General features: G+C 52.1%; 1 protein-coding gene across 4 annotated transcripts in view; it reads right to left on the bottom strand.

Annotated features, from left to right (window-relative positions):
- GRK5 (G protein-coupled receptor kinase 5) overlaps nt 1-27,795 on the bottom strand; it is a 157,050-nt gene that overhangs the window by 112,114 nt on the left and 17,141 nt on the right. Inside the window, exon 2 of one of the 4 annotated variants that reach the window (XM_045582147.1) lies at nt 24,121-24,255. The exons of the other annotated variants lie outside the window; for them this stretch is intronic. Within the exon in view, the coding sequence (XP_045438103.1) occupies nt 24,121-24,255 (135 nt within the window). The remainder of the gene's footprint in view (nt 1-24,120; nt 24,256-27,795) is intronic. 4 annotated transcript variants of the gene reach the window in all.

The following is a 27,795-nucleotide window of genomic DNA, read 5'->3' as shown; positions in this document are numbered from 1 at the left end:
CAGCCAAAGCCCAGCATAACCCATCACTGGGGCTAAACGTGTGTGCGAACGAGAAGGAAGGACACCAGACTTGGGGATTCCTGTCTGAGTCTCCGGCACCCCAGCAAGACGGTCCCCGAGCTCCCGCAGGCCGTCCGGTCTGATGCCGATGTTAAGTGCCTAACACCCATTTTTACACGTGCTCAGCCTTCGCCCCCAACCAACGCGGCATTTTTACTCCAGTGAGTAATTTCTGAATGCCTTCCAAAGGCACCCATCTCATTTCTTGGCATCCGACGCGGATCCTCAGCCAGACGGAGCAGCAGCCAAAAGCACAGCGTGCCACGACTTTAACACCATGGCAGCAGAAGAAATAAATTCTGCCTTGAAGAATTCAGGCCTGACCTCGGTTCCAAAGGTCATCGTTTATCACAGGAAATAAATGGTTCGGCGTCTGTTTTTCTTCCTCCGTATCAGGCCTCCCTCGCAGGAAAGTTTAAGTAAATGAAACGCAAAACTGAAAGGACGGGCTGTCTCCAGGAAGTGGTAACAGGCGCAGTGGTCACGGAGCCGTCCCGCCCAGGGGAGAGGAACCCCGGCCGCCCGGGGCTGTGCCGGACGGGTCAGGCCCGGGTCACAGCCACCCAACACCCAGGTCGCTGCTTGGAGACGAGAAACCAAAGACGCAGATCATGGTGTGCCCTGTCATTTGGCTCTGGATGCTTATCTGGGCCGGACCCTCAGTGACAGAAACCTCGCTCCCTACGAGGATGGTGGGACGGCGGAGGGGGGGGGCGGCGACGGCAAGAGATACACTATGACCATGACAATGGGAAGGACACCACCTACTGAGTCTCCCCAGTGTGCCAGTAATCATTCTCTGGTACCCATCTGGTTTCTTCTTCCCCAAATCCAGCAGCAGGGATCCTCCTGAGCCCATTTTACAGGCCAGGAAACTGCTCCCCACCCCCTTCTTCAGGGAGGCCCCCCATGTGCTGGCTCTGGGCCAGGGCCAGGCCCACCTACACACCTGACAAATCCAAGCGCAGTTCATGCTCATGCCCCCCGTCCCCGTGACTCAGGAAAGAGAAACGCTCGGAGGAGAGAGGCAGCATGTCCACGTCACACAGCTGGTGAGAGCAGGAGCCAGGTTGAAGGCCCAGGTCTGTTCCTTTCGGTGTCCAAGTTCGTACTATTGTCCTGTTCGGCTGTGCATCCACACAGGCGGGAGTGCAGAACGTTCTCAACCATTTCTGATGAGCAGGCCACACCCGGGAGGATCTCATCAGCCTACAGCCATGAGCTCCTCGATTCCACTTCCGGGTCAAGTGGGTCTGCAGGGAAGCCCTGCCCAGAAGGATCGCTGAGGAGAGTCCACAAAACAGAGCCCAGCAGACAAGTAGCAAGAGTGGCCAGCACCAGGTTCTATACCCGTTGTTTTCCAAATATCAACCCCTTTAAGCCCCCAACAGCCCTATGAGGTAGGTACTGTATTTACCGACGAGGAAACACACTTTCCAGGTAAGCAACTAAGAAACGATTTGGCACAGGGGTTCAATCTCAACTAACCTGGTTCTCAAACGTGGGTCCCCCTGGACTAGCCCAGCATCCCCTCCAACAGCTGAACCTCTGCACGCAAGGGCGGCGCAGATGGGATGGGATGGGATGTGTCATTTACAAGGTCAGACCCATGGTTGACTCTTTGGCCCCTTGAATGTGGCTCTTCCACAAAATACCACCGCCTGGACGAGTCGATTTTGAAGAAGTGGCGTTAGAAGAAGTTGAAGTTTAAAAAATGTGGCTCTCAAAAGAAATTTCAATCATTGCACTGTTGATATTTGGCTCTGCTGACTAAGGAGTTTGCCGACCACTGGGCTAGACCACCCAAGGTCTGCAGGCTCAAGGAGTCGGTGACTCAGGGCAGCCCGGGGTCCAGGCCTCAGGCCTCAGATTTCTCTTTGTCGGATGTGTAGGTCTGTATATGCTAACGGTCTGTTTACTGGGGCAAAACAAAGAAGTCCACGCAGGCAAACAAAATCTGTAGGAAACACATTGTTCCAGCAAGTCACCGGGGCAGGAAACAATAGAAGGGAAGGCCACGCGGAGATGTCTGCGAAGACAGACAGACAGACTGCCCTGCGGTCCCAGCCCGCAGGCCTCTGCCCAGCGGGCAGGCTGAGAGGCCACAGGTCTCCACGGCGCCTCTCAAGGACCAGCGCCCCAGAGGGCGTGGAGGATGTGACTGAGCACGTGTGGCCAGGGTGGGGCTTCCGGCCAGCACGCCAGCCCCTCTCCTCGGCGGTGACGGAGCCAGCGGGCGCCTCCTCGGGCTTCCCAGTCTCGTCTGACAACGAGAACTTTGGAAAGCGCCCGTCTGCTATTCAGCAACCTTTGGGCGGGTCCTGTTATTATTATTAACAAAGATAAGATTATGACTAATAATAACACGCGTGACATTTAAATGCAGTTTGTCCTATCGCTCTTTTCTCTCGGAGGTGGGGTAGAGTTCAAACTCCACCTTTGCATTGCTCCCGAGGCCAGCCAGGCCCATTAGCCTGAATGCCTTCCTAAGAACTAAGTGATTTTTTTTATTTTTTTTATTTGAACTGCGTGCTGGGCACACTGATGTTTGGAGCTGCTAGAAGGAAAATGCCTGTTGTTTGACTGACAAAAACCATACTTAACTCTCAACATCACGCCATAGAAGAAACCTCTGAAAATCTAGAGGACACCCCTCCCCCAAACTAATTCATACATCCTCCCAGCATGGGAAGGCCTGCGAGCCAGGCTGGTGCGATGGAGTTGGCAATGGGCAGCATGGAGCAGGCCCAAGCAGCTTTGGTCCAGTTGGGGAGGTGGATGGCACGCCAGTGAAGCAGCAGACGTACAGTGACAAATTCTGGTGAGGAGCAGGAAAGGAAGAAGCGAACAGGGGCTGTGATTAGGAATGAAGGCGCTGGCAGTGGTCGGCAAAGGAGCCCAGCTACTGAGACAGCACAGGAAAGCCCCCCGAGAAGCTGAGGTTTATGGAACGGGTGAAAGGCAAGGGAGAAGGCAGAGGGGTGCGGGCAGTGGCATCAGTGTGCGGGAGGGCACACTCAGGGACCTACAAGGGGGCCAGATGGCAGCAGTAGACAAAGCAGGGAAATGGGCATGAGGTGCAGCTCACAGGGCAGGCAGGGGTAACAAGCCCCGATCCCCAAAGGTCAACATCTGACTCTGCCCTTGAGTGGCCTTAGCCTGTCCCTGCATCTCTCAGGGACTCAGTTTCCCAATTGTGCCATGGTCCAGGCCTGGGGCTGATGAACCTCTTCCGGGATGGTTCCGAGGACGAGGCCTAAAGAGCTGAATTCAGTTTCTCTGTCAGTCCTGCACCGCCTCCGAATTTTAAAAAAATATTTGAATTGATTTCAGAGAGGAAGGGAGAGGGAGAGAGAGACAGAAACATCAGTGATGACAGAGAAGCACTGATTGGCGGCCTCCTGCATGCCCCACACCAGGAACCAGGCCCCCAACCTGAGCGTGTGCCCTAACCGGGAATTGAACCGTGACCTCCTGGCTCATAGGTGGATGACCATCCACTGAGCCACGCCGGCCAGGCTGCCTCAGCATTACTGAGTTAACACGTGTGACCCTCGATAATGTGAGCCCTTCCTGCTCTCATCGCTGGGCCGAACCCCCAGCAGTGGGGACCGTGAGGAGCCCCTGAGCACATGGCGAGGGGCTGCGGGACACTCTCAGGAAATCCCTCCCGGCCGGGCCTCGGGACTCCCACCTGTGCCCATTCTTCCTCCTCACAGGAAGCAGGCCACCACCATTGTCTATTGTCCCCGAGCCAGCCGCGCCGATTGTCCGAGAAGGAGCCACACGCCACGGCGAGCAAGGAGAAGGTGTCGGGGCTACACGCTTCCTGGGAAAAGTCCCTCTTTGTTTGGAAGAGATGCCGGTTCCTTTCTATGTTTCTATGAGAGAACAAAACAGACACTCGGCCCGGAAGCGTGTGGGATGAGGTAAGTTGGATCGCCTGGGACCAAGGCCCCACTTCTACCGTGAGAAGGAGCCTCGACACCCTTCCCCCCTCTGGAGGGTGGCTTCCCGGGCCCACAGGGACTGGGCTGTCAGGTGACGGCACCCCCTCTGTCTAGTCACCCCAGGAGCGAGGCCAGCTGGAGCCCAGGCCTCTACAGACAATGAATGGACCCCACCTTTGGGCCCGGACAGGTTCTTTAATGACTAAACAAACAGGGCAGCCCGTTCCTCTATGTCCCGAGATGATGACAACAAGGACAATGACAACTAAGGCCATGGGCTCCTATGACAAAGACACACACTTAGTTGGCCTTTGTCATGTGCCATGTGTTAATGTTTAAAGCTCAACAACTCCGTCATTATCCCATATCACAAATGGGAACTCAGAGGCTCAGAGAAACGGGGTTGTCAACTCCAGGCCACCTGGCCTTCCAACTACAGCCACACTCCGTCTGTGCAGTGAACGCAGCAAAGGGGTCGAGCTCATGACGCGGCCGCACGAATGGAGGCGGGTCCTCGGACCTCAGGACCATCTGTGAAGCCCTCACATGAGGCAGAGGGAGGTCGAGGCAGGCCTCCCCCAATAGTAAATTCATTCATTTGTGCGCGCGCACACACACACACACACACACACAAAACACTGAGTTGGATTTTGTTTTTTAAATAATCTGATTATAGTTGCCTAATTAACACAAAGCTTGACAGTTGACTTGGCTAATTCAATTCTCCCATCTGCCGCTTCAGAAGTAACCGGTGAGGCCAGACCACAGATAGGATTTCTCCACCTCGGCGTGCACGCCTGGTGTGGGTGATGCCAGTGCACCGAACGGGGCAGAGCTGGCATCAGCCGGCTCTACCACATCCTCTGCCACCTGGTAACAATACACACACCCTGCAGGTCCCAAGCCCTGGCAGCCTTCCGAGAGGACACTGGCTTGGGGATCAGCACAAATGAGGGGACCCTGTCCTCTTCCTGTGTCTGCAGAATTCAGTCGGCTTTAGTCCCATCATATCCTCAGGGGACACTGTTTCCCGTGAGGCTGCAACTAGGGCTTTGGGCCCAGCTGGGCAGACGGGGTGGGGGGAAGGGCCCATTTTCCGATGCTCAAGCAGCCGCCCCGGTCCCATGTCACCGTGTGTGGGGCTGTGCCAAGGCAAACCTCCCAATCAAAACCGTAGCTTTGAAAACCTTCCTCGAGGTCTTCTAACCTGACCTCCCCTGTTTCGTGGAGAACAAAGCTCAGGGCCCACAGGCGGTGCTGGACCTGCGTGCCAGAACCAGGTCCGGTCGGTGCTTTTCATCCCGGCTCCACCATGCCATCTTCTAGGAGCGGCAGCACGAGTCGGAGCAGGTTCTGCCAAACGGCTGAAAGGCCGCGAGCAGCCTCTCCTCGGCAGGGCGGGGCCTACGCCGTCCCCCGCCCCCACCCCTCCACCCCTGCCCCTCTGGGTCTACCACTAGGAGGGCTGATCACGTGTCTGCTTGGGGAGGGATGGACACTCAACCCAAGAGACTCCCATCCCTAGGCTGGCTGGTTCTGGAGACTGGGGAGGACCGATAAACTCTTTGTCCAGGACCCTGAGACAAAGCTGGGGGCACTCAGCCATGGGGATATGAGAGCCACAGGATCACACAGCCTGGGGGACAAGGCGGCCACCGTGGGCCAGGGACTAAGTTAGCAAGCAGTCCTTGAATTATGCAAAAAACAAACAAACAAAAAACCCTGACCTTTGTTCCTTATTTTCCAGTCCACTTTGCATCCTCATGGAGCCTGTCTTGAGGTGCCCATTGTAACTGTGCAATAAACCACCCTCCCCTTTCCTGAATTAACTCTTACGGGATTTCCATTATTTTGCTTTATTTTATTTTATTTATTTTAGAGAGAGGGTAGAAGGAGGAGAGACAGAGAAACATAGATGTGAGAGAGCCACATCAATTGGTTGCCTCCTGCACAGTTTCCCAACCAGGGCCAGGGCCTGCAACCAAGATACATGCCCTTGACCAAAATCAAACCCAGGCTGATGTTCCACTGAGCAAACCAGCTAAGCTTTAAGATAGATATATATAGTGTTTTTGTTTTGTTTTTTATTTCAGAGAGGCAGGGAGAGGGAGAGAGAGAGAGAAAAACATAAATGGGAGAGAAACATTGATCGGCTGCCTCCTGTGCACCCCTACTGGTTTGTGTCCTAACTTGGAATTGAGTCAGGGACCTCTTGGCCCACAGAACGACGCTCAATCCACTGGGCAACACAGCCGGACGGCGTTTCCCTTTTTCAGACCAAACCAGTAAATGGAACTCACTCATCCCATATCGGTGCATAAAACCACACGGCGAGCAGAACAGAGAGGCAACTTGGAAAGAGCACACATGAGCATGTGTGATGCCTGTAGGTCAGAATCACATCCAAGCACAGCCGCTCGGAGTAATTTAGGTCATCCTATAGACACACAGACGAGAGGGCCTGGAGCCCTTACGCTGCCCTAGACCCAGACTAGAGAGGAGCGGAAGTGGGAAATGCTGAAATCGGAGCGGTGTGCCACGGGAAGGATACAAAGACTGCCTCACAGTCTGCAGGGGTGGGTCCAGCCCCTTGCAGCCCACGAGATTCTCGAAGGCCACAGAGTTAGCTTTCGAAACCGCTGGTTGCTCCAGCATCAAAACCTTCCGTGGCTTCCTAGTGCTAAAGACCTACCCACTTCACTGAGGCACCCAGGCCCTGGCTTCAGGCTCCAGCCTCCTCGCCTCCTCCTTTCCCACCTGGTAGCCTGCGCAGTCTTTCTCTTCTACAGACAAGTACAGAGGGAGGGCTCACAGGCCACCCTTAGGTGCCCTGGTTTAAGGCTTTGCCTCTCAACTTACCACCGTCCTCAAAGCCTAAATCAGGGCGCAGTCAGCTCAGCCTCCTGTGGGGAGGGCTGTCCAGCCCCAGGTGGCTATCCCTTGTCTGGCCAAGGCGAGAAAGCCTGCAGCCCGATGCCAGCTTTCCCAGCAACTATGAATCCAGCCCCCAGACTGTAAGCTGGCAGGAGGGGCCATGTATACCGGTGAGCAACCAGTGCCAGATAATAAAACCATAATCCCACCCCTACCCCGAACCCTGCAAACTGGCGGGATCCAGGTCTTGTGGGAAAGCAGAAGGAAAAGCCCTCTGGTTTCTTGACCAGCTGCCCCGTAAGTAAAAGCAGCGAAGTCTCCATGTAGCGCTGCCTTTCCGCAGCTCTGATGCTAGCCGCAAGGATTGACAGTGTTCCCTTGGCCGACCCTACGGCTTTACTATTTAAACTTCCTTACCTTTAAGAACATACGAGCTATGAAAGGGAAGGAAAAACTCGCTGGAGGGTGGCTGCGCATTTGGGAAGGGCTCTCTTTGGTAAACAACCGGCATTGTTTCTAAAAGTAGGTTAAGAACCCAGACTGCTCAGGCCACAGCCGCCTCGGATAAACTTCCCGGAGACAATGGGGGCGACTGCCTCGCTCACGACATCCTCCCAGCAGAAGCCAGGGGAGCCCGGTCTCCAGGTGGCCCCGGGCTCAGCTGGGGGTGGGGTTCTGGGAGAACTCCCTTTGCGGGCCCCAGAAAGGGAACCAAGGTCGCTCAGTGCATGGGACCAGGACTGCTCAGAGCGGAGCCCAGGCTTCAGACCTAAGCAGGGCCCTGGCCTGAGCAACTTCCTGGCATTGGCTGCAGCTCAGAGGGCACCGGCCAGCGGTACAAGACCAGGCCCCGCAGAGCCCAGGGTGTTGCTGGTGCATCCAGAACGCCTGGAACTATGCACATGCCCTTCTAGAAGGGGGGGGGGGGGGGGGGGGGGGGGGCTTGCTGCTGTCACCGTGGAGCCCAGGCACCAGAGGGGGGCTGAGAACCCCAACTGTCTTAGTCAGCTCAGGCTGCCATAGAAAGTTCCAGGCTGGGGGCCTAAACAGCAAACGTTTATTTCTCAGAGTTCTGGGGGGTGGGAAGTCCAAGATCAAGGCGCTAGCCAATGAGGGTTCCCTGTGAGGGTTAACTTCCGGGCTTATAGACACTGCCTTCTCAGTGTGTCCTCACATGGCAAAAAGAAAGCAAGCTAGGTCCCTCGTCTTCTTCTTTTAAGAACACTAATTGCAACCTGGGGCCCCACTCTCATGGCCTCATTTAATTCTAGTTACTTCCCAGAGGCTCAGCTCCGAATACCATCCCACAGATGTCATGTGTATCAACAGAGGTTCTGCTGGATAGAATGGCTCTGAACTCTCTGACCCTCCCCCTGGCCACAGCCAATTGGCCCAGGTCAGGTCACCTGACCAAAGGGCAGCCAATGAATGGCCAGTGTGCCTATAGGATGACCTAAATCAAGGGCTTTGCCCCATTTCTAGGCAGTGACTCACTCACCAATCAATTTCTCTCTCTGGGGAGTCTGCCCTCAACCCTCAGTCAGTGGGTTGGGAGTGGGAAATGAGAGACACCCCGGCAGGAATTATGAATCAGAGAGTAGGCCGCCAGTGGATGGAGCCATGCTGAAACAGGGGGCATGGAGAGCAGCTGGAAGGAGTCATCGGGCACCTGAAGAGCGTGCCCCTTCCAAACGCTCTTCACCTGGGACGCTGTCCGCCAAAGCAGCTCTCCCCGCACTCCCAGCAGCTGGAAGTGCCCGGAAATGAGGAGCCGTGGGCCGCGGCCCTTGGCCAATGACGGGGGGGGATGGTTGAGAGCCCGGCCCCTGGGCCCTCGGGTGGGAAGGGACTCAGGCATGCGCTCTGTACTGTTTCCAGAGGTCCCAGAGGCACCGAGGGTGAGTTGCCCCCAGTGGTGACTTGCTTGATGACAATCTTTCATTGGCCTCCTTTTGTGTCCTCGGTTCTCCACTCCCCTGCTGGCGTTTCCCAGGACCGCCTCCCAAACAAAGCACTTACACTCAGATCACCACCTCTCCGTCTACTTCTGGGGGAGCCCAAACCAAAACACGTAAGCAGTGTGTCTCTGTTCCTCGCAACGAAAAAAGCCAAGCTCAGAGAGGCTCCGAAGAGATATTTTGGGGGGTTGGGTGTCTAGAACCTAAGGTAGGGGTGTCGAACTCAATCAGAGAAGGGGCCAAAATCTAAAATCCAGCCTAAATCGCAGGCTGAATGGTTTACTGAACAGTCATAAACTGTCATTGTGATGGAAACGCAGCGGAGTGCAGTGATGACAGCGCGGTGCGGGCCACATTGCAAGGCCTGGCGGGACGCCCGCGGGCCTTGTGTTTGACACATGTGACCTAAGGGATAAAGAATGCATGCCCATCACTGCCGGGATTGTAGAGTGCTCTGGCTCTTTGGAGAACAGTGCGGAAGTTTCCTATAAAATTAAACATAAACTTACCCCATGGCCCATGAATCCCACTCCTGGAGATTTACCCAAGGGGAAAGAAAATGTATGTTCTCACAAGAAGCTGTTCATGAATGTTTATAGCGGCTTTATTCGTAATCACCAAAAGCTGGCAACAGCCCAGAGGTCCTTCGGCTGGGGAACAGGTCAGCGATGGAATGCTACGCAGAAGTAAAAGGGCCTGAACCGCCGGCAACACGGCGACTCCAAACGCAGGACGCTCAGTGGAGGGCGAGTCACAGGCTCTATGATGTGCCATTCCACTTACACGTCATTCTTGTGAAGACGAGACATAGGGACCGAAACAGACCAGTGGCTGCCAGGGGCTGGGGACGGGGGCAGTCGGGGACTCTAACAGAGTCTGGGGGAATTTTTTTGTGGGGGGAGGGAGGTATGTGTTCTTGATGATGGTAGTAGTTACCTGACTGTGTATTTGTTAGAATGTGCAGAACTGTGCGTTGTACAAAGGTGGGTTTTACTGCATATAAAGGACATCGTCATGAAATGAATGGGGAAGGTAAAAGACAACGAAGGCACTACTCTGAGCCAGGGCCTCAAACACACCCTTGGAGTCATTGCATCATGGCAGCCCAGGCGTGGTAAAAGTAAGCTTTGCGCCAAGCCGGTGGGCCGCCCACCCCACCCACAGCATCCTCTCTTTTCTTCTTCTTTTTTCTTTTTTATAATTGCATTTAAAAATTTTTTAGTTATTTTTCTGGATTCACTTTTTTTTCCATTTTTTTATTAAGGTATTATATGTGTACATATCTTACCATTGCCCCCCCCCCGCCCCGCCAATCTCATACATGCCCTCCCTCCCCAGAGTTTTGCATCCATTGGTTATGCTTATATGCATACACACAAGTCCTTCGGTTGATCTCTTATCTCCCCCATATCTCCCTACCCTCCCCGCTGTAATTTGACTGTTGCTTTACTGTCTCTGTATCTATCTTTTTGTTCATCAGTTTATAATGTTCCTTACTATCCATAAATGAGTGAGATCATGTGGTGTTTTTCTTTCATTCACTGGCTTATTTCACTCAGCATAATGTTCTCCAGTTCCACCCAGGTTGCTACAAATGATAAGAATTCCTTCTTTTACATGGTAGCATCAGCTGATGAGAGCCAAGGATGTCTGACTGCGGCTGTGGGCCTAAGCCATCAGTCGGACATCCCCTGAGGACTCCCAGGCTGCTAAAGGGCTTAGGCTGGGCTGAGGGACACCCCCTCCCCACCCTACCCCCCGCCAAGTGCATGAATGACGTGCAGTGGGCCTCTGGTTAGACTATAAGCCCCCTAAGCAGCAGGACCAGGTGTGCTTGCTCCCCACTGTCTCCCCAGCACCTGGAACAGGGTGTGTGACAGTCAGAGTTATTAAATGAACAAGACCAGAGTGGGGGGGCACTCTAAAACTTGTCACAATATATTGTCTGAAGATTAAAGTAGGACAAAATAGACAAAACCTTTTCTGGCCTTCAAGAGACAGAATTCAGTTTTGCTGCGCGACCCTGGGCAAGTCTTGGGTCTTCTCTGGCCTGCCGTTTCCTTTTCCTTTAAAATCAGCCATTTAGCCGAAACCGGTTTGGCTCAGCGGATAGAGCGTCAGCCTGCGGACTGAAAGGTCCCGGGTTCGATTCTGGTCAAGGGCATGTACCTTGGTTGCGGGCACATCCCCAGTGGGGGGTGTGCAAGAGGCAACTGATCTATGATTCTCTCTCATTGATGTTTCTAACTCTCTATCCCTCTCTCTTCCTATCCGTGAAAAATCAATAAAATATATATATTAAAAAAAAAAAAAAAGAAAGAAAAGTAACTTATTTAAAAAAATTTTTTTTTAAATAAATAAAATCAGCCATTTGGCCAAGATGACCTTTCAGGCCTCGAGCTGGAGGACCTCAACACTGCATGATTCCGAAAGCATTTTCCAAGGGCGTTGAGAATTAAGGCAGTACCATTTCCAGGGGGAGTCAGCCACCCAACCGTCCCCATGTGTGGCTCATCCTCTCCAGTTGGTGTTTGGTTTGGGCTAAAAGGCAAGCGTCAGAGCAGACACATCAGCCTCGTTGACTAAGGCGTAATATTTTCCATCAGGTGTCATAGCATGCTGTGCTTTCTCCTTCTCCCCGGGGGCCTCCCCAGAAACGGGTCCACATGAGCAGCTGAGGAGAAAGCCCCGTGAAAAAGCATGTATGCATGCACACAGAGACGCACACACGCACCCCTGCGGCAAAGAACCGCCAAGAGCCAAACACTGAACTCCCTCCAAGCTTCTCTCCCTGAGGCAGAGCTCCAGAAGCTGTACAGGGAGATGCTGCATTCTTCCAGAATTGTGTCATTATCACAGAGAAGTTCACTCGACGGCCTCGCATCCACCCGATCGAGTGGGGCTGGGCCGCCCAGAGCCACAGGGAAGAAAGCACTGGCCACTCACAACACGTCCACGCTGAGCTGTGACCTGCAGACCAGCTGGGCATGTGCAGGGATGGAGCCCGGGCTGCTGGTCCAGTCTTGGAAAGGCTGCCAGGCCCAGCAGGGGTTAGAGTCCATCAGCTGGGCACGTCAAATACAGCAGCTGCATTGAGGGGTTCAGCTTCTGGTGAAAAGTGGGGGGGAGGGTGCACAAAGTGTGCCCCTCTTCTCCACAGGCAGGTGCAGGGGGCTGTGGGGTCCACTGAGGCGGGAGAGAGAAACATCCGCAACCTGGTGGGACTTGTGTTCTTTTTGTTGTTGTTGTTATCGGAGGCTAGTGCAAAGTTTTACTTTTCATTTTCATTTTTAAATATATATATATTTTTTTATCTTTTATTTATTTTTATAAATAAATCTTTATTGTTCAGATTATTACAAATGTTTTTTTTTCCCCTCTCTCTCTCCCTTGCTCCCCTCCACCAGGTTCCCACCCAACCCTCTGCCCTTTCCCACCCCCATTGTCCTCATTTCATAGGTGCACAGTTTTTGTTCAGTCTCTTCCCGCACCCCCCACTTCCCTTTTCCCCGAGAATCGTCAGTCCACTCCCCTTCCATACCTCCGATTCAATTATATTCACCAGCTAATATTGTTCATCAGATTTTTTAATTCCCTTGGTTTTTAGATTCACTTGTTGATAGTTACATATTTGTTGTTCATAATTTTTATCTTTAACTTCCTCTTCCTAAAGAACCCCCTTCAGCAATTCATATAATTCTGGTTTGGCGGTGATGAACTCCTTTAAATATATTTTTTATTGTTGATAGTATCACAAAATCTTCTATTTCCCCATCCCCACCCCCACCCCTACCCCCTAGGCCTTCACTACCTTATTGCCTGTGTCCATGGGCTATGCATACACTAGTAATTGTGTAAGTTCTCTGGTTTATCTCTTCTCATTTCCCCCAACCCCACATGGAGGCATGCCAGGCTGTCCCAGGCCTCCCTGCTTCCGGGCTTGTTTTGTGATGCGATGCTGAGCCTGAAATAGTTCATGGCAGCTCCCATCCCTCTGCTTTCCCTTGGAGTGTAAGGACTTCATCAGGGGGCACTGCACTCCCGCTAGTTACCAGATCTGAGCGCAGAGGAGCCCGGGGTGGAGTGGACACCCCTGTGTCACCCCTGGGCTGTCACCGCTAGCCAGCTCTAGCTCAGAAAGGCATGGCAACCACACTTCCACCCCAGCAGGTTAGGACAGCAGGGGTCTGACACCGGCCGAAGCAATGCGGGAGAATGTCAAGGCCGGGCCAACAGTCCCTGCCCAGTGTGGGGCGGGGCCTGGGCCGTCAGCGCTGACCCTTGCCCTCCAGTGTCTGTCACTTTCCCTAAGAACTCCGCTTGGACACTTGATTTAAAGGCCCCGGGGGAGGAGAATGACTTACTTGATAAATTAATCTGGGCAAGTTCCCAAGTTCAAACCTTCAACCACGGCCTCATCGCTCAGTTTGCTCAGGGAAGAGGAATGTTCTTTTTTATTTTTATTTTTTAAGTATATTTCTGTTGATTTCAGAGAGGAAGGGAGAGGGAGAGAAACATCCATGATGAGAGAGAATCATCGATCGGCTGCCTCCTGCACAGCCCCCAGAACCCGGAACCCTTCCACAGGCTGACACTCTATCCACTGAGCCAAGCCAGCTAGGGCAGGAATGTTCATTATTGGGATCGCCTTTAAGACCCCATAAAACATAAGGCAGAAACCATGGAATGGTCCAGCTGGCGTGGCTCAGTGGTTGAGTGTCGACCTATGAACCAGGAGGTTATAGTTCGATTCCCCATCAGGGCACATACCTGGGTTGAGGGCTCGATCCCCAGTGTAGGGCATGCAGGAAGCAGCTGATTGATGCTTCTCTCTCTCTCCCCCCCCCTCCCTTTCTAAAATCAATAAAAAATATATATATTTTAAAAACTTATGCACTCCAGAAAGACCTTGGGGGCCATACACACCCACGTGAACTGCCTTTTTCATTTGACTAGTCACTCTTACAGGGTCTTTCGGAGTACAGAGCCTACTTCTTGTTTTACGCGGTTTTAATCAGGGCGACTCGGCTCTTGGTTCCTGCGAGAAATTCTGTCAAATGTTTCGCATTCCTCATAGGGAACTACTGTCTATACAAGATCCCAATAGTTACATTTTAGGGCAAGCAGCCGTTTTGTTGTTGTTTCTTAATGTAAGGGGGGGGAAAGTGAGGAGAGGAAGGAATGCAAATGTTCGTCATTGAAAACACACACAAAACCAGAAACACCCCCCACCACCCCATGCACGAGCTCAAGAATATCTGGGTAACTTCGCCTCGGGTTTTGCACACGCGCTAACGGCACATGAGAAATGCTACTGCAAAGGCCGTTGACAGGAGCGCGAGGAGATGCCTAAAAATAGACATTTCACCCCGAGGAGGGTTATCTGTTCGAACTGCATCATTCTCAGCATGACCGAGCAGCACAGACTAAGACATGGGAGCAGGGAAAATGCAGTAACGTGCACTATCACAAATTCCCTTCACTCAGCACAGGAGGAGATAAAGTCAGCCATGACTGGGCCACTCTCGTCCAAGTTCACTTCCCATTTTTCACGGAGCTCCTACCCCATGATGCTGATTTGGAAAAGTGAAGACGGGAGACGTAGGGTGTCTGACATCCCCTTGTCCCTTCCCGGAAGTAGGGGAGTAGAGTAGCAAGTTGTGTGGAGTCCCCATAACTGGATGCGGGCCCCACTTGGGCTCTACTCGTTTGGGGACCTGGAGCAAGATATGTAACTTCTCGGAGCCCCTCTGTTCCTTCATCTGTAGACAGAGCGGGTTGTGAACACTGAAAATGGGAATTTACAGGTCAAAGGGCTCAGCACAGAAGAGGCTCTCACTCAACGAAGGATGAGCGAGTGTGTGCTGACTCTGAGCCTTCCAGGGAGGGTCAGCCCGGAGGTCTGGGCACGGCGCTCCGAAGGGTGGTTCTGACCCTGAAGAGCCGAGACAGAGTTCATCGTGACCCAGATCTTCTCAGACTCCGTTTTCTTATCAGCTCCCTGAGTTCTACCCAGTGTTTGTTAGGACTGTGGGAAAGCAGAGACTCCACTGGTGGGAGCAAAACTTGGTGGAGCGGTTCTGGAAGGCAGATAAATAGACTGACCAACACACCCCTCCCATCAAGCCCACCTCCAGGTGTCTGGGATGCCCTTGCACATGTGCACAGAGAGTCAAGATCATAACAAGAATGTTATAGTAGCTAAGCTTTATTGAGCATTTTATTTTTAAAAATATATTTTTGTTGATTTCAGACAGGAAGGAAGGAGAAAGAGAGAAAAACATCAATGATGAGAATCATCCATTAGCTGCCTCCTGCATGCCCCCTACTGGGGATCGAGCCTGCAACCCGGGCATGTGCCCTGGCTAGGAATTGAACTGGTAACCCCTTTGTTCCTGAGTTAATACTCAAACTCTGAGCACACCCAGCCGGGCATACTGAGTGTTTGAAAAGTTCTAAGTGTTTTACATGTAACTTATGCATGCACATTTGCTACGTGGTACATCTGGTGGATTCCACATGGGATATTTATTTCATAGTTGTATCAAGTAACTTAACCCTACAAGGCAGTAATTATGATGAGCTCTGTTTTACAGAAAAAGAAGCTAAGACGTGGAGGGCTTAGTAACTGCCCTAGGTCAGGGGTCAGCAAATGTTTTCCATTCAAGGCCAGATGGCGAATATTTTAGGTAGACCAGATGGTCTCTGTCACAACTACCCGACGCTGCTGCTGTGACATGAACACAGCTCCCGACAACAGGTAAACAACTGTGAGTGGCTACGTTCCCACAAACTTTATTTATAGGCACCGAATTTTCTATGTCGTGTAACTTTCATTTATCGGGAGATATTGTATTCTATTTTTTTTAACCATTTAAAAATAAGACAATCATTCTTGGCCCACTGGCCATACAAAAACCCACGAAGGGTGCATCTGGCCCGAGGGCAGTGGCCTGCGGACCCCCGCCCTAGGTCACCCCCAGGGTGAGTGACCTCCCTCTTCAAAGTCGGGCGTTTCCCTGTGCCCTGATCACGGCCCCAAAAGCCGGCTCCCGGAGGCACATTCATGCTCTCCGCTATCGTGACTCCATCACATAGCAACGGGTAGGGAAATGGCTCAATAAACTTTGCATTCATATTGTGGAATGCTCTGCAGCATTAAACATTCATGCACTCATGTACCGACGAGAAGCAGCTCGGGCCGTGTTAAGTGGAAAAAGCAAGCTGTGCGTCAATACACACCTCATAACTACATATGTGTTAGAAAGAAAACTGGTTATATACGTGTGTGTATGTGTGTGTGTGTGTGTGTGTGTGTGTGTGTGTGTACGTGCTTTTCACGGCCACGGAGACAGGCAAAATCAGAAAAAGATCTGGAGGAGCAGGAAGCATGAGCAGCCAGAGCGGGGGGGGGGGGGGGGGGGGGTGTCCATGAGGGGGTGTCTGCTTTCCGGGGTGTGTACTTGGCTCTATAATTTGAACCTTTTACATCCCGGATGCATCCTTCTATTACTTGCGCAATGAAAGAAAAAAAAGTTTGAGGTCCTGGTTACGAGGCGCCACTTGCCAACATGCTTTGAGCTCTGGGCGGTTTCCATGTCCCCTGATCTAAGCGCAAGCTGGTTACAATTAATTACGGCAGGACAAAGGCATCCTTCCCAGAGGAAAACAAACAAACACGCAAACAAAGGTGGCATCAGCTACAGTGAGTGAGTAAGCGCCTGCGTCCGGCCTGCTCGATCAGTGTGATTCTTCCTTTTAATTGCACCGATGCATCACCTCGCCTTCTCAGGCCCCATCAGCCCTCAGACCAAGGGTGGCAGCCGTAAGCAAAGTCTCCCAGGTCTCCATCTGCGGGGTGACACTCCGGGCGGCGTCCCTGCCCGCACAAACTTTAAACGATGGAGTTACTTCGGTTCGTTCCCGCCGGAGGGGGAGTCACTGACGGGGGAAATGAGATTTCCCTCGGTGCCAATTTTTAAATCCAGCCTCCAGGTCATCCCATTTTTTTTGGACGCTTCCCACAGTCACATTTTTTGTTTGTTTGTTTTACATGAAAGAGCACATTCCCTCTCCCGGAGCCAGGTTTACCATTTTCCACTGCTCTTATTAAATGCATCTTATTCAAATGGAATGTTCTCAGAGTTTCCGCCTGTCACTGGCCCGGCTGCCTCCGGCTCTGTACAATCACATCTGCAGAAAACACCAGGGCCCCAGCCCTCGCTCTGAGCCTGGGACCTGGGACTCGTTCTCGGGTCTGAGCAAACCCTCCCGGGGGCCCTCAGCCCGTTCTCCTCTGTGCCGTTAAAGCGGCAGCTGGCCCGAGCAGAGCTTGGAGGTGCTAAAATGCAAATCTGTGAGGAGATGGTCCTTTTCAGGTGCCATTCCCACCAGAGCTGTGAGGGCCTTCTGTTGACCAAACAGTGAATGTTTTCAACCCCAACCAACACCTGGCTTGGAGGGCACAGGAGGGAGCTTTAAACCTCAACCAGGCATGCCACACCGCTCCCAGAGGCATGACGTAAGTGGGTGCTTTGCCAAAACTGGCGAGACAAAGCTACCGGACCAGCACTGAGCCCGGCCATCACGTTGTGGCCTCCCCGGGTCATCTCTTCCAAGGCCAAGACCGACATCCTCCGTCGACTCCTTTGTGCTGGAACATTCCTCACCCCGTTGGACAGGTCGGTTCTAAATCTTTGCGTTGGTGGTGGGGTCAGTTTAGTATTTCCTAAATGCTCTCACCACAGGAAGAACAAAAATTCAACTGTTATACAACTTAGTAGGTAGGTAGACAGATACAGTGTGTGTAGTTTAAAAAAATGTAACGTGAGATCTACTCCCTTAAGAAAATTTCAATTACGTAACACAGTGCCACACTGTTAACTACAGGCTCAGTGTGGTACAGGCCCAGCACCTGCCAAAAATGAAGTCTCACTGACGCACAGCCTTGTCATTGGTGGAGGGATAGGCTGTGGCTGCCTTCAAGCTGCAATGGCAGAATTCAGTAGTTGCAACCGAGAGCACATGGCTCATAACCCTAAGATTTTTACTATCTGCCCTTTACTGAGAAGCCTGGCTAAGCACTGATATGTAGGATCAAGGCTTAAAAAGTATGTCTAGCCGAAGCCGGTTTGGCTCAGTGGTAGAGTGTCGGTCTGCGGACTGAAGAGTCCCAGGTTCGATTCCGGTCAAGGGCATGTACATTGGTTGCGGGCACATCCCCAGTGGGAGGTGTGCAAGAGGCAGCTGGTGGATGTTTCTCTCTCATCGATGTTTCTGGCTCTCTATCTCTCTCCCTTCCTCTCTGTAAAAAATCAACAAAATATATATAATTTTTTTAATTTTAAAAAAAAGTATGTCTACACGCATAATGTGACAGAAGGGACCATTGTGGGTCAGATGAGTGTCTTTTAAACACTGTGATTAGCGTCACTGCCAACAACTTTAAAATCCATGCTTCTACCACTCAGGCATATCCGTTACTGGTTGAGCCTCATGCCCAACCAGGAGATGCCTGGTTCTCACGTGGTTGGTTGGGGTGGGCAGTCATGGTGTACACCGGCCCGGCACTACTTGTTTCCCCACAAGGGCCAGTCCTGTGATCCCCACCAGGTGAAGACAAGTGATGCTGTGACGCCAAAAAGGCCTTTCCAGAGGCGATGCCCTCTTGGCACTGGGGTTGCTAAGAGAGCTGATAGGAGCCTCCATCCAGCCAAGAATGAAGCAGGGGGGAGACAAGCAGAGCTGAGAGCTGGGGACAGAAAGAACCCCAGAAACACTGTTTTACGCCTCGGACACACGAGGCCATGAATTCTCATTTCTGTTGAAGCTAGTTAGAGTTATGTTTCTGTCACTTACTACCAAAGGATTTCTGAGGACTGTGGTTGTGATCTTTTCATGTGCTACTTGTTGCATTTAAGAGTTCATGTATTACTTTTCATGTTTGTACATCTTCTTAATCATTTTCATCTTTAGTGGTACCTACCCCATTAGAGATGGGACAAGCCCCTACTGGGCCGCTCAGCCAACTGACACCAATGCAGACCTCCCTGGGTGCTATACCCTAACTCAGCAGACCTTCCCATGCCGTGGACACTCCTGGGCACCATGATGATGATGTCATGGGCAGTCCTTGTTACAAAAGAGACCACGGCTAGCTAGCCCCGTGCCCACCTAACGCACAAGCACAGACATCACCAGCCAGGTCCCCTCCCCATCCCACTGAGACACAGCTCGCGTACGTTCGTTTAGCTGTCAGAGACCTACATCCGCCATTTCTCCCTGCCTAGACCTCATGCCTCACAGTCAAGATCCCAGGCTGTCGGGTTCCCGAGCTGGCAGGAAAACTTTCCCACTGAGCCCTCCACCTTTGGTGTCCTGGTCTTTCTCTTTTAACAGATTGTAAGTCACCTGTGTTATTGGCAGGTGATTCCCTCAAAGAGGCAAGTCCCCAGATCAAGACAGATCCCTCATCTGCCCAGCCACCCCAATTGCCCCGGAGCCTGGGACCAGAGCCGGTCTCAGTACCTGCTTGTTGGGTGGATGAATAAATGAAAAAAAAATGAATATATCCTACGTGCCAGGCACTAAGCCATGTTTCATAATCACATATAACACTGCCTCTTTCTACAGCATTGCCAGCTTTGTTTTGGCAAAAGATGTTCCCAGCGAGATTAGCCGTATTGGGACGAAATCTGAAGAAAAACCTGTATTAGGAAAAGCAACTTGCACATTTTGGCAAAGCCTCGTTGAACCTGTCATAGGCTCACAGGGCTGCGAAGAGAGTGCACTGAAGGTCAAATGTCCTGGGTCACTGACACGAAGGTGCTCAGGGCCACTCCTCCTTTCTGCCCAAAGGAGTCAGCAGGCCTCAGGACCACACAGGGGCCCGGGGCCATCCCCTCCTGTGGACATGGGCCATCTGAGATCACGGATGCCCTTTGCCCTCCGTTCGGTTCTCACCAGAAGCCCTGGGGATAGATGAGGGTACCATCCCCATTTCACAGATGGAAAAACCGAGGCTGTAGGAGAACCAGCGGCTATAGGTCACTCCAGCTGGGAAGTGTTAAGCTAATTCAACAAGGCCACTGGACCTAGGTGGCTCTAATGCCCTGGCAGCCAACATAAGCAAACCAAAACCTAAGTCTGTTAATGTCTCAAGGTTACGAAAACAGAACGCCAGAGGCGACCAATCACAAACAGCCAACTCGGCTTGAAGCTATAGCCAATCAAACAATTTTCTTTCGTTGCTTCCACACGTTCTCTATAAAAGTCTATCCCCAGGCCCCGTTTGGAGGAGCACTCCTAACCACGTCTGGTTTGGCAGTGCTTGATTTGAAGGGATTTTTGCTCAAATAAACCCTTAAAATGCTTACTATGCCTGTTCATCTCTTAACAGAAACAATTAGAACCTGGATTTCTTTTTTTTTTTTTCAGTCCGTAGTCCCCACTCTTGCAATCAGCCATGCTCAAGGACAGACCACGTAGCCCCCAGCGAAGCACTGAGAGCCCTGGCAGGGATCCTGCTCCTCTGGCCTGGGGCCCTTTGGCCCGGGCATCTGCATTCCTCCATGTTCCGGCTGCATGGCATCAAGTCGAGGACTCTCTGCATCCCCTTTCCTTTCAAAACCATGCTTGTCCCGGGCTGCCCCATGCTGACAGAGGCAGCTCCAAGGGGCACGAATGCAGCCCCCCAGCCGAAACCGGTTTGGCTCAGTGGATAGAGCAACAGCCAGTGGACTGAAGGGTCCCGGGGTTCGATTCCGGTCAAGGGCATGCACCTTGGTTGCGGGCACATCCCCAGTGAGGAGTGTGCAGGAGGCAGCTGATCGATGTTTCTGACTCTATCCCTCTCCCTTCCTCACTGTGAAAACACAATAAAATATATTTTAAAAAGAATGCGGCCCCCAAGCCCCCAGCAGGGTTAGGGCTCCTGACTGGGAAGCTCCCCAGTTCTCTCATTTGTTGTGCTAGTTTGTTTTTTTATTATTTATTTTAATAATCTTTCTCAATAGCAAAACTCGCTTCCTCTCTTTCCAGCAAGAAGTTAGGCTCTGAAGGTTGCAATGTCATTTAGATGACAAAAAAAGAACAGGAAAAAAAAAATATATATATATATATATACATATTTAAAATGGAAAAAAATTACATTTTTCAAATGCCTTGGTTTCAACACCCCCTCCCAAAACAACGTTTTCTACTGAGCTTTTCCTGGCCTGGCACGGTAGAGCGACTATAATGGATTGTCCAAACAGGGACCCTTTTAAGAATGAAAAGGGACACTTTTAACCCTGACACCAGCCATACCATCACCCCGCTTTGGGGGGATGGAGGGGATCAGAAGCCCGGAGAAGAGTGGAAACCACTGCCAGACAACGAAGTGAGGGCACGTAAACGCCGGCCCTGAGACAGTCAGGGCACAGCCACTTCCACAGGGGAGGGGATTCTCTCGTCCCACTCACTCTCTGCCTCGGCGGCGCAAGCCCCTGCAGCTACTCCGTGTCCGCAGAAGGTGGGCATCTTCCGGCTAGCTGCCCCCAAGCCAGAGCATCCAGCTTCTGGGTCTTTCTTTCCTAGCTGTGATTCTGAAGTGCTGAGACTAAATCTTTCAGGATCCAGAACTTTCGGGGAGGGGGGAGGAGAAGGGGGGGTGTCTAGTCTCAAAACAAAGAAGGCTGGGCGATCACTGGGTCCATCCCAGCCGCCGGGCAGGGAGGGCCACGCCCAGCGTGCCAGATGGAATCGAACCTCTGCTCTTTCTCTTCAGCCTCCGGAGGAAGTCGTGCCACCTCCCTGGGCGAGCCGGTCCAAAGTTTAATTGAAATCTTCAGGGCCAGGCTCCTCTCCATCCACGCCACCCTCCACCCAGACCCAGGAAACCAAGAACGTCCGACTCTCCCGCCGCTCATCCGGCCAGCCCCCGGCCGCTGGGAGGGGGACCTTCTCCTCCGCAGACCGGAAAACCCTCTCTGGGCTCAGAAAACAACACACACACACTCACACACACACACACACACACACACACAGACACTCACACACACACACACACTCACACACACACACACACTCACACACACACACTCACACACACACACACTCACACACACACACTCACACACACACACACACACACTCACACACACTCACACACACTCACACACACACACTCACACACACTCACACACACACTCACACACACTCACACACACACCCTCACACACACACACACACACACTCACACTCACACACACACACACACACTCACACTCACACACAAACACACTCACACACACACACACTCACACACACTCACACACACACACTCACACACACACACGCGCACACGCACACGCACCTCCTCCCCCCACACACACTTGTAATCCCCTGGCTGATGGTAATTGGAAAGACATGCCATGCAAGCAGCAGAGCTTCCAGCATTTCTAGCCATTTCCACGTCAACGGGAGCCCCTCCCCCACCCCAGCCTCTCCCCTTGACAGACAGACACAGCCCATTAAGAACTCGCCCACAATAGTCTTTCGTGTAAGGACATGTAAACAGCATCATTCAAACCTACAGGCAGGTATTTCCCAGCTCACGGCTTCCATTTCCTTTATTGTGGAATGTTTACCGGGGGGAGGGGGGAGGGGGGGAGTGTTCACCTGCCTTCCCCCTCCCCCACCACCCTGCTCCCACTCTCACCCCCTCCCTTCCTCCTGCAGTCTCCCTGAAGTTCAAGGGTCTTCCCCTTGAATACTGCTTCGATCAGGAAGCTTTGTGTGTGACTTTTCCTTTCTTGGGGGAAGGCCCCAGGTCATGCCTGCTGGCTCCTTGGTTCCGACATATTCCTACTGCTAATACCTACATAGGGCTCCTGCCAGGGCTCCACAGTAAATGAGCAAGATTTCCAGTGCCTGCTGAAATTACACTTTAAGCAAACTGTGGCTGCACAACTGGCTTGTTTTTTTCAAAGAAGAACTTGGCCCATTACATAACGAAGTTTGTGAGGCAAATACACTGTGGGAAAGCACAAGGGCCCCACACCCGGAGGCCCGTCAGGTGACACAATGGAGCACGGGGACTTGGTGTGAGGCGAGAGGGAACAGTGTGGTGTGTGGTGACATGTCGACCCCAAAATAATCGAACAAACTCCAATTATAGACAAATGCTGTCATGAAAACATTCTTACCTAATTCTTACCTAGAACTTGTGATTTACTAAGAGAAGTCTTATATCGGGAATGGTATGTGAAATGTTCTGATTTTTAAAATAGTGTGTGGGCCAAGCCCTTGTGACCCCTGCACTAGGTGAAAAACAGCTCCTGGTGCAACCAGGGCCCCGTGCTACTGGGCACGGAAGAACCCAGTGCCAGGAGCAGCCCCCTGGCCATGGGGTGGGGGAGAGCCAGGCCTGGGGATGGGCATGTGGCCAAAAGCAGGTCCCAGGCCCCACCACTCAAAGCCCAGCTCCTCTGCAGGCTGTAGCCTCTGGGACACTTTCTGGGAATGATCTTATTTTTTAGGAAGGAAGCAATCAGGAAATAGAATTCACTTTACTGTAATTCACTTTACTCAAGTTCACATTACAGAAATCCACTTCACAGTCAGCTTTGCTAAAACAGATCCATGAAGAATGTGATGGGCAGTGGCCTTGTCCCAATACATATATACAAGATAACTGAGCATAAAGCCCTTAACTACCTCCCAGGTCCCTGTGATGGAGCAAAAACCAGTAACTCGGACAAATAATCCACCAAGCAGAGTCTGGACCTTCTTTCCCTAACCCAAACCAGGGGATTGGGCCCCGCAGAGAAGAAAGGTGAGTGTAAGAGTCATATTCCCTTGCTTGGTTTAAACAATTGAGAAGAGGCATGACCCTGGGCAAGTTACTTACCCTCTTTAAGCCTCAGTTTCTTCATATGCAAAATGGGGAGAATGGGGACACATTCCTAGTAAGATCCCTCTAAGGACTGAGAGAGAATGCATGCTAAGCTGTAGAATGGGGTAAAGATATTAACACATTTTTGGAACAGAAAGGGAAACTGGAGGTGAAATTGAAGTCCTAAAGGGAAACACCAGTGAGAATGGATTTAGTACTTGGCACAGTGCACAGCACACGTTCAGGGACCCATAACAAGTTAGCTCCTGAGTAAGACAGCTCCCCAGCAGTGAGGCCAGGGTGACCTAGAGGTCCCAGAGGGTGGAAGCAAGGTCTCCCCAGACAGGTCACCTCAGTGCCCAACTCTACACCCCCTGGGAGCAGCCAGGGCCAGAGCCGTTACCAGCCACAGCTCCAGCCAACTCCAAGCCAGGCCCCGAGGCTTCCTGCAATGTCTTCTCTCCCTGGCTCCGTCTTCCCGGTGGAGAGGGGCTTCCAGCCTTCCTGGCAGGTGGGAGAGGTGAGACTGGAGCTGAGCCTGAGGAAGACAGGAGCCCTTGAGCTTTCAGACTGGGCCGCCTACCCTCGCTGTCCAGGGCCCCACCTTGGGCCTCCACATGAGCTGGGACTCAGCTTCCATTCGCCTTTGGTCCTCTGCCAGCCTCAGGCATCTCCTGGGGAGGAGTGGGCCTGGCATGGGCCAGAGTCTGGATCCTGGATTCATCATTCATTCAAAAGGTATTTATTGAGCACCTCATGTATACCCGTCACACAACAAAAAGCCACAGACACGTGGCCAGTCCTCCCGAAGCTTCTAGGCTACCAGTCTCCAGAGCCATCTTTTTTTCTAACAACAAATTCTAACACGTTTTCAAAAAAGAAAAGTCAGAAATTAATCAAGCAGATGTCCCTACCCCTTACCTTCACATGAAAATGGCTTTTTGTTATTGAACCAATTCATGAACTTGGGGGAGTGTGAGCAGCTGGAATGTGCCTTGTCACGGGTCCTCAATGACAATAAAATTGTCACACTCCCACTCCACAGCGCCCGCAGCGGGCAGCCAGCCCGCAAACAGTAGTACGTGGGTTTCTTCTTCGCCAAGGAGCTAATTTACATAACCCTAAAGGTGCGACACTGTTTGTAAGCCTTACTCTCTTGTTTTAACGTTTTCCAATTACTTCCATGTCAGTGAAACCCAGGGTCCGGTGTTCCAACAATAACAGACAAATCAAACTGCTCTTACTCTCTGGCCACATTGTTCACTCTCCTCGTATGTCTCTTTTTTTAAAACATATTTTTATTGATTTCAGAGAGGAAGCGAAACATCAATGATGAGAGACAATCACTGATCGGCTGTCTCCCGCACCCCCCCCCCCCCACTGGGGATTGAGCCGGGCGTGTGATGCTCAACCTCTGATCAGACCAGCCAGGCTCCTGTTTGTTTCTTTCATATAAAATCTACGCGTGAAGAACATCATAACTGAGAAAAACCAGGTTGAGGAATTACAGTTATCACCCATCCTGTGCTCCCAAATTTCAAAAAATAACCTCAAAATATAGTTCTGCCTCCCACTGGCTGAAGGACTTGGGAAGAAATCCTAAATCCTCTATACCTCTATAGTTTCCTCGTTTATAAAATGGGATTCACCAGTTGGCCTACTTCATTGATTTGTGGTAGGGACTCAATGAAATATGACGTATACAGTAAGTATTAGCTACTTTTACTGAAAATTTTTTGCCAACACCAATGTGAGGAAGTGAAACATGGTGGCTGAAAGGATACCAATGCTGGGGCCTGGGTTCAAATCCTGATTTTCCCATTAATAACTGTGACCTTGGGCAAGTGAAGGCCTCTCTCTGAGCCCCCTTTTTCTCCTCTGTGGAACTGGGGTAAAAATATCCCAGTTATCTACCTAAAGGGCAGTTGTAAAGAGTGCCCTAAGAGTGCATAAACGCCGCATTAAGTTTATAACTATTTTAATAACGGTGAAACCAAGGCTTATCGGAGGTGCTGCCCTCTCCGGGAGGGGCTGGCTATCAATTAATTGACACACGTGTCCGGGCTCCCACCAGGAAGCAGCTTTGGGATATAACTAAGGTCTGTGCAGGCAGCATCCACTTCTGGACTCACACTCAGCCATTGTTCCCAACACCTTGGGCTCACATATCCATGGAGACTGGCCTGTTTGTTTACTTGTTTCCTGATTTTTTTTTTTCTTTTCTTTTTGCCATAACTGGAGTCCATAAGGGCAGCCAGGTCAGGATTGTATTGTTTGTGGCAAACATCAAACGCACCTGCCTCTGTGTCCAGGCAAAGTCTAGGATAAGTGCTCACTCAGCCTTCCTTGACTCAGGGCAGCCCCTCTTCATCCAGGACCCTCCCCTCCAGGCCTGCCTTCTCGGGCCCTTTAAGGCAGGTAACCCCTGAAGATGTGGCTTCTAGCCCAGGGTGAGTCAGCATCCTTTGACTGTAAGTGTCAACTCTTCGATTTGCCTAAACAGGAAGGGGTGGGGGTGTACATCTGGCTCCCAGGATGGCTGGCAGCCACAACCAGACAATGCGATGAGGCCTGCGTCTCTCCCCCGTGTCGCCTTTATTCTCAGGAAGATGGTGACAACAGCGGCCAGCATTCCCAGGCTTCCCTCCGCCCTCTCTGGACCCTGAATCACATCCTCATCCCTGACCTGGTCCCTGAGGTCAGAGAGAGAAGCCGTGCTCTGATTGGCCAGGGTGGAGCCAATGAGAAGTCATCCCCCACCAAGCTCGTGGGCTGACCATGAGGCGTGGTCCTCCTGGGAAAATGGAGGTGCTGCGGCCAGGGTGAGAGGGCGTGGGGGCCTGGCAAGGAAAAAAACAACAAAGCCATCTGTTCCCTCGTCCTCCAGAGCCGCAGCCGTGCGGCACCTCCCAACGCCTCACCTCGGCCAGGAGGCTCTGTGCTGGCCATTCCTCCACCCGCTGGGGCCGAACCACACCTGCGCCCTTTCCCAGAGCCAGCAGCACCGCCCAGCTGCCCTGCGGTGTCCCCTGGGTTCAGACTTCATTGTTTTGTCCCACGCCCCTCACATCCCATCAGGGGTCAGTGCTATAGATTCGGCCTCCCCAATGCTGCTCCTACCCATCCCCCCCCCAATAACCCCACCCCCCCCCCTTTTTTTTTTTGCAGGACCCTGGCCTCCCCCACCCACTTCTCAGAACGACAGCCCACTGAGCCTCACAGTCTGTGCGCCGGACCCAGCGCCTTCTAACCCAGCCAGCATCAGCCTCCTCTGCTCAAAAGTGCTCAGTGGCCCCATTTTGCCTAAAAGTTTAACTCTCGGCTTCTCCGCCTGGCATTCGGAGACCTCCCCGAACGACAGACAGTCCCACCTCCAGCCTTCCTGCTCCCTGAGTCCCTACAACTGCTCCACGCCCCATGCAAACGCCGCCTCACACCCCGTCACCGCCTCACCACCATTTGGCTCTGCCCTCCCCGCTGCCAGGGCCCCCTGTCCCCACAGCATTCCAGCCCGGAGCCTCAGGAGGCGAAACTCTCCCCCACAACTCTGGCTTCGGGATCACATCCAAGTTCCAACGCTCACCTGCTACACGACCTTGGGCAAGTACATTCGCCTCTCTGCTGGATTTGTCACGTGCAAATGACGATACATAACTCATCGGACTGCAGTGAAAAACGCATCTCTAGCAATTTCTCTGTAAGGGCTCTGCTAATAGTCACCAGCTTCCCACTATCAATCACCAGCTTCCAGCTCAGCCCCATGCACCTCCCTATGAAGCCTTTACTGACAGCCCCTCCCTATCGAGGCCGCCTTTGTACTTCCATCCCACAAACGCCGTGTTCCCCGTGTTCCGTCCTTCCCCCAATTAGGCTGGAAGTCCCAGAAAGGGAGGAGCGGTCTCTTTCATCATCACATTTCCCTCGGCTAGCATGCTACACCCAGGAGGGCCTGAATCCTCTCAGGGACATCCACTCGGATTCTGTGCATCCCAGAGTATTCCCGCTCACCGGCTGGCCCTGGTTTCAGGATTTCAGACAGTCAGGCTCTCTCTTCTTCAACTCCCAGCTTGTCAAACAA

This window comes from Pipistrellus kuhlii, unplaced genomic scaffold (genome assembly GCF_014108245.1).
Source record: "Pipistrellus kuhlii isolate mPipKuh1 unplaced genomic scaffold, mPipKuh1.p scaffold_m20_p_15, whole genome shotgun sequence".
Classification (NCBI taxonomy): Eukaryota; Metazoa; Chordata; class Mammalia; order Chiroptera; family Vespertilionidae; genus Pipistrellus; species Pipistrellus kuhlii.
This window is presented reverse-complemented; position numbering and strand designations above follow the sequence as displayed.